Source organism: Salvelinus fontinalis, chromosome 2, assembly GCF_029448725.1.
Source record: "Salvelinus fontinalis isolate EN_2023a chromosome 2, ASM2944872v1, whole genome shotgun sequence".
Lineage (NCBI taxonomy): Eukaryota > Metazoa > Chordata > Actinopteri > Salmoniformes > Salmonidae > Salvelinus > Salvelinus fontinalis.
This window is the reverse complement of record NC_074666.1, coordinates 51,266,936-51,279,842: the sequence shown is the minus strand read 5'-3', so window position 1 is coordinate 51,279,842 and position 12,907 is coordinate 51,266,936. Positions and strand designations below refer to the sequence as shown.

The following is a 12,907-nucleotide window of genomic DNA, read 5'->3' as shown; positions in this document are numbered from 1 at the left end:
TTACACCCCTACCCTTCTACCCCGCGTCTGGGAGGTTGAGACTGAATAAAGACAGAGAGAGAGGAAAGCTGGGGGGTTTTAATGGGGCCTTTCTCTCTGCTATAGATCCAACCTGGTTATTATAATGGGTTCAGAGGACTGTGTGACGTGTGTCTTTCTGTCTCTGGGTGTGTCTCTCTGTCTCTGGGTGTGTGTCTCTCTGTCTCTGGGTGTGTCTCTCTGTCTCTGGGTGTGTCTCTCTGTCTTTGGGTGTGTCTCTGTCTCTGGGTGTGTCTGTCTCTGGGTGTGTGTCTCTCTGTCTCTGGATGTGTCTCTGTCTCTGGGTGTGTCTCGTGTCTCTCTGTCTCTGGGTGTGACGTGTGTCTGTCTGTCTCTGGGTGTGTCTGTCTGTCTCTGGGTGTGTCTCTCTGTCTCTGGGTGTGTTTCTCTGTCTCTGGGTGTGTTTCTCTGTCTCTGGGTGTGTTTCTCTGTCTCTGGGTGTGTTTCTCTGTCTCTGGGTGTGTCTCGTGTCTCTCTGTCTCTGGGTGTGTCTCTCTGTCTCTGGGTGTGTCTCTCTGTCTCTGGGTGTGTCTCTCTGTCTCTGGGTGTGTCTCTGTCTCTGGGTGTGTCTCTGTCTCTGGGTGTGCCTCTCTGTCTCTGGGTGTGCCTCTCTGTCTCTGGGTGTGTCTCTCTGTCTCTGGGTGTGCCTCTCTGTCTCTGGGTGTGTCTCTCTGTCTCTGGGTGTGTCTCTCTGTCTCTGGGTGTGTCTCTCTGTCTCTGGGTGTGCCTCTCTGTCTCTGGGTGTGTCTCTCTGTCTCTGGGTGTGCCTCTCTGTCTCTGGGTGTGCCTCTCTGTCTCTGGGTGTGTCTCTCTGTCTCTGGGTGTGTCTCTCTGTCTCTGGGTGTGTCTCTCTGTCTCTGGGTGTGACGTGTGTCTCTCTGTCTCTGGGTGTGGCAGGTGAGGAACCTGTGCTACATGGTCACGCGGCGGGAGAAGATGAAGAGTTCCCTGTGTGACCTCCAGGAGAAGATTTTCCACCTGCAGATCCAGCTGCTGGAGGAGGACCTAGCTGGAGGTGAGTGGCACAAACACACACACACCCGCACGCACACGACCAGAGAGCCCTAACACAAGCCACCAGCTGCAGTGTAGGGCTGTGTTTGACAGAAACAGACATACATACAGTATTACACTGCTGTGACTTCCTTCCTGTTATAACCTCAACGAGGGTGAATTCAGGACAGCAGTATGTGGGCCTGTTCTAATACTTTCAAAATGCACCCTTCTTATCTCCTTGTTCAATATGTTAAACATGCATCCTTCCCTCCTTGAGGTAATATGGGAATGGGATGGAACCCGTGGTCATGATTTAGGGAATACTTCAGGTTTCCATTCCATTCCCATGTGACTTCAAGGAAGGAGGGAGGGAGGGAAGGATGCACGTGTAAAGTATTTGAACCGAGCCCGTCCCAGTTTTGCAGAGGCAGGTGGGCAGGGCCCTCCCTGAGTTGGTGCTTACATGAACTGCTACTCTTCAGCTTAGGCTGCGTTCAGCCCTCAAAGCTCAGTGACTCCGCCTAGTGGATTCACTCTCAGGACTAGATGGTAGACACAAAGCAATATGCTATCACTGTGGAAGCTGAGATCATCCAGACATGGCCTGCTTCCCCATTGGCACCCTATTCCCCATAGTGTACTACTTTTGACCAGGGCCCATAGGGCTCTGTGCAAAAGTAGTGCACTACCTAGGGAATAAGGGTGCCATTTGGGACACATGCCGTGCTATGCGCTCTGGCTAGACTCGGCGTTGGTTGGCTGTACGTCTGCTGGGCGTGTGGAACATGGGAATAGCCCAGTGTTCTGTGTTGGGAGTCTTGCCGTGACGTGTGGAAAGAGAGCCCGTCTCCTCTCCCGTCGTGACAGGCTAACTGATGGTTATTGTGAGCTGAGGAGGGAGATTCATAGAGAAGAAGATGGAGAGAGATTACCTGACCACTGTAACTGACCCAAACTTAAGGAAAGCTTTTGACTATGTACAGACTCAGTGAGCATAGCCTTGCTATTGAGAAAGGCCGCCGTAGGCAGACCTGGCTCTCAAGAGAAGACCGGCTATGTGCACACTGCCCACAAAATGAGGTGGAAACGGAGCTGCACTTCCTGCCAAATGTATGACCATATTAGAGATGCATATTTCCTTCAGATTACACAGATTCACAAAGAATTCGAAAACAAACCCAATTTTGATAAACTCTCATATCTACTGGGTGAAATACCACAGTGTGCCATCACAGCAGCAAGATGTGCGACCTGTTGCCACAAGAAAAGGGCAACCAGTGAAGAACAAACACCATTCTAAATACAACCCATATTCGTTTATTATTTTCCCTTTTGTATTTCAACTATTTGCACATCGTTACAACCCTGTACATAGACATAATATGACATTTGAAATGTCTTTTATTCTTTTGGAACTTCTGTGAGTGTGATGTTTCCTGTTAATTTTTGTTTATTTCACTTTTGTTTATTATCTACTTCAATTGCTTTGGCAATGTTAACATGTTTCCCATGCCAATAAAGCCCTTACGTTGAAATTGAATTGAGAGAGAGGAGATATGTAGAGAGAGAAAAAAGGAGAGAAGTAGAGGGAGAGAGAAGTAGAGGGAGAGAGAAGTAGAGGGAGAGAGAAGTAGAGGGAGAGAGAAGTAGAGGGAGAGAGAAGTAGAGGGAGAGAGAAGTAGAGGGAGAGAGAAGTAGAGGGAGAGAGAAGTAGAGGGAGAGAGAAGTAGAGGGAGAGAGAAGTAGAGGGAGAGAGAAGTAGAGGGGGGGAGAAGTAGAGAAAGAGGGAGAGCGATGTAGAGAGAGAAAAAAGGAGAGAAGTAGAGAGAGAAAAAAGGAGAGAAGTAGAGAGAGAGAGCGATGTAGAGAGAGAAGTAGAGAGGGAGAGCGATGTAGAGAGAGAAGTAGAGAGGGAGAGCGATGTAGAGAGAGAAGTAGAGAGGGAGAGCGATGTAGAGAGAGAAGTAGAGAGGGAGAGCGATGTAGAGAGAGAAGTAGAGAGGGAGAGCGATGTAGAGAGAGAAGTAGAGAGGGAGAGCGATGTAGAGAGAGAAGTAGAGAGGGAGAGCGATGTAGAGAGAGAGAGGGAGAGCGATGTAGAGAGAGAGAGGGAGAGCGATGTAGAGAGAGAGAGGGAGAGCGATGTAGAGAGAGAGAGGGAGAGCGATGTAGAGAGAGAGAGGGAGAGCGATGTAGAGAGAGAGAGGGAGAGCGATGTAGAGAGAGAAAAAAGGAAAGAATTGGAGGGAGAGAGAAGTAGAGAGAGAGGGAGAGCGATGTAGAGGCAAAGAGAGGGATATGAGAGAGGTCGCCCAGTCATTATGATACTGACAGCCCCATCTTTCTCCATCTAAGCGAGCATGGTGCAGGCAGAGGCCCTGTCTGCTGCGTCCCAAATGGCACCCTACTCCCTTCCTAGTGTGTGCAACATTTGACCAGGGCCCACGGGTGCCCCGGTGAAAAGTAGTGCGCCACATAGGGTGTAGAGTGCCATTTGGGCCGTATCCACTGAAGCAGTGTGTTCTATCACGGAGCTATCTGTCCCCTCCCCCGGCTCTGTGTGTTGGCCCCTCATTTCCATGTGTGAATAGATATGGCTGCTTAGCGCCGGGCAGCCAACACAGGCCCCTGATAGCGCTGATAAGTGCAGTTGGGAGGTCCTACTACACATCAGCGGGCTTTGGGAGCTCAGAAATGATGAACACTGCAAATTGAGTACCGGCTGGAGAGACTCGTACAACTCCCCAGGCCAACACACACACACACACACACACACACACACACACACACACACACACACACACACACACACACACACACACACACACACACACACACACACACGTGTGCACAAGTGTGCACACAGACATAGGTACAAGGACACACACGCAAGGACTCTCACAACCACACATACACCCTTCCTTTTCCACACATAGACAGATCCCACTCCAACACACACCTGAACTAACATAGCCTATTCCTCTTTCAAAAGTTAATATGCACATCAATTCCCACCCAAACCCCACCCCTCCCCTTTTCCAAGACACACACACTTCTTTCTCTAGTTTCTCCCTCTCTAGACTCCAGAGAGTCCTGGCTAGTTATTCTGTAACAGGGTGGCTCGTTTCCCATTCCTTCTGACAGACACACAGGGGGAACCCTCAGACTCTTTGCCCTGGGCCCTTTACTTGGCCAAGTGGAGTAGTGTGTAAAGACTATTGTCACGCCTGTGAGTGTGGTTACTATGGGGCCAGTACTGGGGCCAGAGGGAGTACATGGACACTGCAGGTTGACTACTACTACACCGCAACTACTCACATGACTGGGGGCTGTAATGGAGTCAGGGTCAGGGAGAGTCCCAAATGGCACCCTGTTCCCTATGGGCCCTGGTCAAAACTGTTGCGTTATAGAGAGCATAGGGTGCATATTTGGAACGCAGATTTTTATCTGTCTAGGGATGTTCAAGTCAAGTCTTAAAGGTTCCGTTCTACTGGCTTACCTTCCTGTAGACGTGTGTGTGTGTGTGTGTGTGTGTGTGTGTGTGTGTGTGTGTGTGTGTGTGTGTGTGTGTGTGTGTGTGGAGGGGACTCTGGGCTGAGCTCTCTGTCTTCTAGAGAGAGAGGGAGCATGAGAGAGAAGGAGAGGAAGTGGTAGAGGGAGCATGAGAGAGAAGGAGAGGAAGTGGTAGATGGAGCATGAGAGAGAAGGAGAGGAAGTGGTAGAGGGAGCATGAGAGAGAAGGAGAGGAAGTGGTAGAGGGAGTGTAAAGACGCTTTGGTGTTGTGCTAATGAGCGCAGGTAAGAAGTGGGGCACGGTGCAACAAACACAAACACACACTTACACACTCTCTTTTACACACACACACACACACACACACACACACACACACACACACACACACACACACACCACGGCTGAGTGCTCCCAGAAAGAGAGGAAATGAACCACACACTTCAAAAAGACGAATCCCTTGGAGGCACTGCACCTAACTGACGGCAACAGAAAATGTAAATGAGAGGGGGGAAGAGGGAGAAGTGAGAGGGGGGGAGAGAGAGGGAGAAGTGAGAGGGGGGGGGGGAGGGAGAAGTGAGAGGGGGGGAGAGAGAGGGAGAAGTGAGAGGGGGGGGGGGGGGGGAAGTGAGAGGGGGGGAGAGAAAAAACAACTGATCTGACTACAACGTTTCCAAATGTCTCTCCAAGTTGGACCGTTGCAGAAAATCAGAGTTTTTTTCTTCCTCCCGACAGAACACATATTCACAAAAATAGCTAACACATCACTCATACATATGACCTTCTATCCTACACACACTTACCGGCAGTGTTCAGGCACGCACACACCCACACAACAGATTTGTTGAAAACAACATGGACACATGTATACACACACACACACACACCCAGGGTAGCCTCAGTGTGAAACACAACCCTCCAGGAAGACCACAGTGAAGTACCACTCAGCCCCCCCCCCCCCCCATGCCCCCATGCATGTCCTGCTCCTCCATGCTAGGGGAAGCATGATGGAGGGAGACCCTCAGTGCCCCCACAACTCAACTCAGCCTCTATTATAACCAGCATGAGAGGAAGTCAGGCGTGCACGCCACCCGCTCCGCTGTTGGTCTAAGCAGCGGGAGCGTGTTAAAACATGTTCCCCAACAATAAGTGTGGGGGGGGGGGCACCAACCCAACCGCACAGCTAGTGGGACGGTTTCTCAGCGGGGTGTTCTCCCTCTGTTTATTGTGTCTCTGTGTGTGTCCAAATAGATGCTAGTGCAGATGTACAGTACCAGTCAAAAGTTGACACACCTACTCCTTCAAGGGTTTTTCTTTGTTTTCTACGTTGTGGAATAATAGTGACGTATGGAATCATGTAGCAACCAAAAAAAAAACGTTAAACAAATCCAAATATATTGAGATTCTTCAAAGTAGCCACCAAGTAGCCTTGATGACAGCTTTGCACACTCTTGGCATTCTCTCAACCAGCTTCATGAGGTAGTCACCTGGAATGCATTTCAATTAACAGGTGTGCCTTGTTAAATAGTGGAATTTCTTTCCTTCTTACTAATGGTGAATTAGTTTGTATTTAATTTCCTCTACATCATTTTATGACTCATTTGAGCCAATTAGTTGTGTTGTAACAAGGTAGGGGTGGTATACAGAAGATAGGCCTATTTGGTCAAATACCAAATCCATATTATGGCAAGAACAACTCAAATAAGCAAAGAGAAACAACAGTCCATCATTACTTTAAGACATGAAGGTCAGTCAAACCGGAAGACCTAGAGGTAACTCTTGCTGCAGAGTATAAATTCATTAGAGTTACCAGCCTCAGAAATCGCAGCCCAAGTAAATGCTTCACAGAGTTCAAGTAACAGACATATCTCAACTTCATTGTTCAGAGGAGACTGTGTGAATCAGGCCTTCATGGTCAAATTGCTGCAAAGAAACCACTACTAAAGGACAACAATAAGAAGAAGACTTGCTTGAGCCAAGAAACACAAGCAATGGCGGTTCTAACCGCCATGTCTTTGTGAGACACAGAGTAGGTGAACAGATGATCACCACATGTGTAGTTCCCACCGTGAAGCATGGAGGAGGAGGTGTGAAGGTGCTTTGCTGGTTACACTGTCTGTGATTTATTTAGAATTCAAGGGCCACCGCATTCTGCAGTGATACGCCATACCATCTGGTTTGTGCTTAGTGGGGCTATCATTTTTTTTATTTTTTTTTTACGGGACAATGACCCAAAACACACCTCCAGGCTGTGTAAGGGCTATTTGACCAAGAAGGAGAGTGATGAAGTGCTGCATCAGATGATCTGGCCTCCACAATCATCCGATCTCAACCCAATTGAGATGGTTTGGGATAAGTTGAACTGCAGAGTGAAAGAAAAGCAGCCATCAAGTGCTCAGCATATGTGGGAACTCCTTCAGGACTGTTGGAAAAACATTCCAGGTGAAGCTGGTTGAGAGAATGCCAAGCGTGTGCAAAGCTGTCAAGGCAAAGGGTGGCTACTTTGAAGAATATAACATTTGTTTAACACTTTTTTGGTTACTACATGATTTCATATGTGTTATTTCATAGTTTTGATGTCTTCACTATTATTCTACAATGTAAAAAATAAAGAAATGATTGAATGAGTATCTGTCCAAACTTTTGACTGGTACTGTATATTTACTGTAAGTGTGCTTGTTTGTGAGCATATTTGTAGTTGTGAGTGTGGGTGGGTTTCCTGTGCCTCACAGTCCCCAATGACTACACACGAGCTGTGAATAGAGATGGTGAAGGTTTTGACTGTGAGGGAGTTCTTTGGTCGGAGCGTTTCTGAGAAGTGGGACAGTTTCTCAGTTCGGTCTGTCAGGTTATGGCTCATTTCTCTCATCACAACAATTAGTCCAGCTGGTGGGGTTAAAGGTGCCATTCTGGGGTCAGATAGCTCAGTTTCTCAGTGTAAGGTTCACTCTGACTGGAGGAGAGGGAAACTTAACCAGGATGGAGACAAGGAGCCTCAGGGTACTGTTCACTGCTTAGTACTGACCCCCAATTTAGTTTACGATAATGAAATCAAACATTGACTGCTACATAGCCTCCTCAGTATATGACTGTGTTTACATTTTGCAGCTGTATTCAACTGCTGCACAGCATGCGTTCCAAATGGCTCCCTATATAGTGCACTACCTTTGACTGCAGCCCTGCAGAATATAGGGAATAGGCTGCCATTTGGTGCACACACGGTACGTCCCCAAGGGCGCACGCGGTATGTCCCCAAGGGCACAGCCAATCGGTTTAAAAACACCAGTAGTTGATCTGTCTCATGAGAAAAAAATATCCCGGTCTTGACCTGCCTCTCCCTGACTTCATGCTTGGCTGGCTCCACTTCAATGTTGCTCTATTTCCTCTGCAGAGAAAACCATGAAGGGCCATAAGGGAAGACAGAACGGGGTGAAGGAGAAGGGGAAGGAGCGGCGGAAAAGCAGTCCGGAGAAGAAGAAAGAGAGGTGGAAGTCTGACAACGGCTCCCTCCTCAAACAGCTAGGTAGGTCTGACACACCACGGGGGTTTGTGTATGTGCTGCGAGTTTCCAGTTGAGTTGATGACGTGTATAACACCCACTCCCCCCTGAGTTGCTATCACACCTCCCCAGACTTGTCCAGGCTCGCACCCTCTAGATCTGGGTGCTGATTCTACACCCTTCTTCTGAAGTGTGCACTTGCACACTCCCTGTCATGGATTTACCAATGTTGGAAAGCCAATGCTTACACCAATCCAAAGCGTTCAAATCAATTACTGGGAGTGTGCAAGTGCACACTTTGGGCAAAGTGTGGTGAATCAGGATGCAGCCTAGGTCTCCTCTGTGGATACCATCTCTGGAGAAGACATCAGTGTCAGTGCTGAGCGATTAGTACATTTTGAGGTTGTTTCGGTGTGATTATTTTTTTTAAATTATCACGGTTTTCGGTTTTGATTATTTTGGTTGAATGCTGTAACACAGAATAAAATAATTGTAATGAAAGTCCCATGATGTTATTGACTGCCCATTTCTGCTTAATCACTTATTAACCATCATTTGTTCACATGACTTTATTTCATTAAATATTGAATTTGTTATGTATATTTGTTTTATTTGATGACTTTATGATTTCATTCTAAGTCGTCTCATCTCTACAGAGCTGCTGTTTATGCTGTGTGAAAGAAATCACTATTTTAGTAGTTGTTCAAAGTAAATAAGGCATACTTTTATGACAACTGAATACCAACTATCAATCACTTAGATCGTGTATTTTCAGGTAGAGATACCTCGAAGCAAGAGCTGCTCTCTATCACCTCACCATCGCATGTTCTTCTGTCTCTTAAGTAGCAGGCGTAAAAGAAACAAAGCCCGGACAAGTAGATGCGCAATGGATTGTGGTCATTGTAGTTAGTTTAGCACATAAAATGTTGTAAATATGTAGAATATTATCCTGTTGGAAACTACAACTCCCTACTACATCGCACAGTTCAGGCTGGATCTGGTTTATATCTAGGGAAACTGCAATGTGCACATTGAGCTTAGAAGGAAAATCAAAATGAAATGGATTTCAAATAATTGAACTGACGTCGTTCAATTAGTTTTTTTCTCTTTTTTTCGAAAAATAACCGACATTTCGGTTAATCGCTCGGCACTATTCAGTGTCCAAACTCTCCCCAGCTGATGATGAAGATGCTTACAGTATCAACATTCAGGAGGAAAAGTTGTTCCTCGGTTACACATACTCAACTAGAAGCATCCTTCATCCCTAGAGAATCTGCAGAACCATTAACAGGGAGTCGACTAGGAAACTGTTAGCCAATGTTGACGTCTGTGGTTGTCCTGCAATATTTAACTTTCTAGGTCAATACCTGTCTTTTAGCGGACATGACTAAGACGCTGATGTGATTGCGAGTGGCTTGGCCCCTTTATTGGAGCTGAGAACCGACATATGGACAGGGCCGGAGGAGCCTTTATGACCCGAGCCTTGGTTACAGTACCAGAGAAGAACCGTATCCCACGTGTGTCCACAGAGCCCTCGACTCTTAAGAGCTCCCGTGGGACTGGTGCTTCCCAATGCCGATCCTTATACTTCACTTTCAGCTTTTCGTTATGTTAACCACTCCAAAACCAGTAAACAGGTGGACCTGGTGAAGAACTTGCACGTGGGAACCTATGTTTGATGCCTATTACATGGGGGAACCTATTGTTACATTATAAGCAGTGTGGTATAGAACTACGGTGGTGTAAACACACACTTCAGGGTCCACCTATAGCACCAGACACAGTGACGATAGACGGTAGCATCACTTTCAGTAGGCAGAGCGCTGACCTTTTTTAGGTTAAGGTAAATAACACGTTTAACAGTGGCTAGCTGCGGGTTTCTTCCTGACTGTCCTTCACAGTTATATCAATGCTCCACAGTGCTGTTATAACAGAACATGTAACGGAGGACTGTTTTGTTTTTTCCCTCCGCCTGACTGATTCCTCAGATGTTATCGACTCAGCCTACCTGATCGGGTTTTGTGTGTGACAAGCCTTTATGCTGGCGACTGAGGACGGTGTGTGTGTGTGTGTGTGTTTTGAGGCCATCTGTTCTTTGTCAGACTGCTCGGTAGTGCTCTGTCTGACTAACTGCATGTGTACCATGTAGGAGCAGGTTGGTATACACTCCAACTCTACCTTTAAGCACTTAACCCCAATTGTGTGTGTGTGTGTTTGTGTGTGTGTGTGTGTCTGTGTGTGTGTGTGTTGTGTTTCTCAACAGAAATGGATGCTGTAGTAGTACTGGTATTCTATTGTTCTTCCCGGACACTTTTTGCACTCCTGTTGGCTGGTGTGATATACCGTGTCATTGAGCGATGCCAGTTGAGTCCTTGGTGATGCCAGATCAGTTACGTGCCCCCCTACTAAGGCAGAGCTGCTCTCTTAAATCCCCGGGCTTTAGTGTGTGTGACCTTCCCTCACGGAACAGGATAACCCAGGGGGTCAGAGGGTAGGGGAGAGCATCTCCAGATAAGGCAGCGGGACAGGGGCTGGGAGAGTCGCAAATGGCACCCCTTTCTCTATATAGTGCACTAGTTTTGACCAGAGCCCTTTGGGAATAGGGTGCAAATTGGGACGCGGGTGGATACTGGCATCTGTCCACCGTGATAAGCCTGTTGTAACGTGACCCCTGGGTGGGAGACAGAGTGGTGTAGAGTACCTTCTGAGTGTTACAGTGGTCAAATAGACTGCAAGACCTTCTGGGTGTTGATATTGAGAGGGCTGGATAATAGCTCTCTCTCCCCAGACTGATACTTTGGGCATCATTTTAACACTTAATTTGTTTTTCCGCCTCTAAGTTCTTCAGGCATGGAGTTTACAGTGCTCTCCGTCGCTGACTCGCACTGCTCACTCCCCTCTCTTTCCCTCGCTCTGTGCGTATGCGGGGTTGTCAGGGCGACAGTTGGCACCTGAGAACAATTGGCACACTGTAGCGGGGCCTGCACAAACACAAGTCTGGCTCTGCCCCAGCCAGCGCATTCCTGGCCCTTTCTAGCCTAGCCTAGCTTAGCCTCCCTCCTGTCCCTGCCTAGCCTAGCCTAGCTTAGCCCCCCTCCCTCCTGTCCCTGCCTAGCCTAGCCTAGCCTAGCTTAGCCTCCCTCCCTCCCTCCTGTCCCTGCCTATCCTAGCCTTGCTTAGCCTCCCTCCCTCCTGCCTATCCTAGTGTAGCTTAGCCTACCTCCCTCCCTGGCCCTACTTAGCGTAGCTTAGCCTGGTCTGGCCCTGTCCCAGCCAGCGCATTCCTAGCCCTACCGGGCCTCACCTAGCCTAGCGTGGGCTGCTACCATACCGCAGCAGCCTAGGCCCCAGGGCTGCTTTCACCGGGTCCAAGGAGCAGAGCCAGGAGAGGGGCTGCAGCCAGCAGACATGCGCAGCGGGGTGGGTTGGAGATGAAGAGGAGAGGTGGAGCAGAGTGGGTCACGACCAGCCCCCGCCCTCCCTTCTCTCTTTTCCAACTCTGCTCCCTCCCTCCCTCCCTTTCTGTTCCCCCATCCCTCCCTCCTCCCCTTCTCTCTATTCCCCCCTGTCCCCTTCTTTCTGTTTCTCCTCTCTCCCCTTCTCTCTATTCCCCCCCTCCTTCTCTCTGTTTCCCCCTCTCTCCCTCCTCCCTTCTCTCTGTTCCACCACCTCTCATTCCCTCCACACCTCCCTCCTCCCCTCTCTAGTCTCCTGTCTCCAGCAGAGGCGCTGGTGCTGTTGCTGCGTCATGGAAACGGCTGGCCTGGGGATGCTGATCCAATCACAGCAGCTCCTCCTGACCTCCTGGTGGGCACAGTGCCTTATGGACTGAAGGGGGAGGAGGGGGGTGACTGGGTAGAGGATGCATCCCAAATAGCAGCCTAGTACCTATTTAGTGCACTACTGGACCCAATGCCTTTCCAATAGGAGTAATCCGTTGCCGGGTAAATGACAACGGAGATGCATTGTCCAACAAAAACACCCAAACGGTCTGTCTTTTTACGTAAGCAACTCGTTGGAGTATACTTGACTTTGGTTGTACTTTTGATGGACCATAAAAAGGTGTGCTGACTAGCATCTCGGTTTGCGGGGAGAAGTACACTTGTTTTCCAATCTTCTCTCCCTCCGTCCCCACACCCCTACCTCCGTGTCTCTGTACTAAGATGTTGACATGCCCAGCAGAGAGTGTCTCTCAAGTTGATCCTCCCTGCCTCCTCTCCTCCCTCTATCCCTCCTCTCCTCGGTTGTGTTCCTCTTATACTTCAATAGGGGCTGTGGTGGAATTAGCCCTCTCTGTTAATGACTGTGATTTTAAAAATGCTATTCTAAGTAGGAGCTTCATCTCATTAAACAGGCAGGCTGGGTGTGTGGAGCTGGAGCCAATTGCACCACTGCTAATACTCTGTCCCTATGCCAGCCAGCACCTTACTCATCACCTGAGGAGTTAGACACCACTCCACACCAGACAGAGACACACACATTTAAGGAGGTCATTGTAGCTCATTGAAACAACGCCACACCTATCGGGTTTAAATGTATTTTCAGCAGGCCTACCTTTTTTAAAAGATGCGCGTGCGTGTGTGTGTGCGTTCAAGCTCTGTTTGTTGGAAGGTGTGTGTGTAGGTGTGTGAAATCCTTTGTGAACAGTGGCTCATGATGTTTTGGGTTGACAGGAACCCAGTGTGTTTCTGGTTTAGAGGCAGGGTTCGGGGAGTGGAGAGTGTTACACGGCGTGCTGTCCCCTGATGCATCTCCCAGACCGTGGGAGAGGGACTTCATGGGATTGGAATACGGGTGGTGGATGGAGCTCTGTCACTAGGTGTGTTCTGAATAGCGCCCTATCCCCGGCCTATGTAATGCAA

The 12,907-nt window shown here is 48.6% G+C and overlaps 1 protein-coding gene across 2 annotated transcripts in view; it reads left to right on the top strand.

Annotated features, from left to right (window-relative positions):
* LOC129820771 (protein Jade-1-like) overlaps nucleotides 1-12,907 on the top strand; it is a 152,092-nt gene that overhangs the window by 124,837 nt on the left and 14,348 nt on the right. For both annotated transcript variants that reach the window (XM_055877726.1, XM_055877736.1), the window contains exons 10-11: nucleotides 937-1,054; nucleotides 7,938-8,069. In XM_055877726.1, coding sequence (XP_055733701.1) covers nucleotides 937-1,054; nucleotides 7,938-8,069 — 250 coding nt within the window. The remainder of the gene's footprint in view (nucleotides 1-936; nucleotides 1,055-7,937; nucleotides 8,070-12,907) is intronic.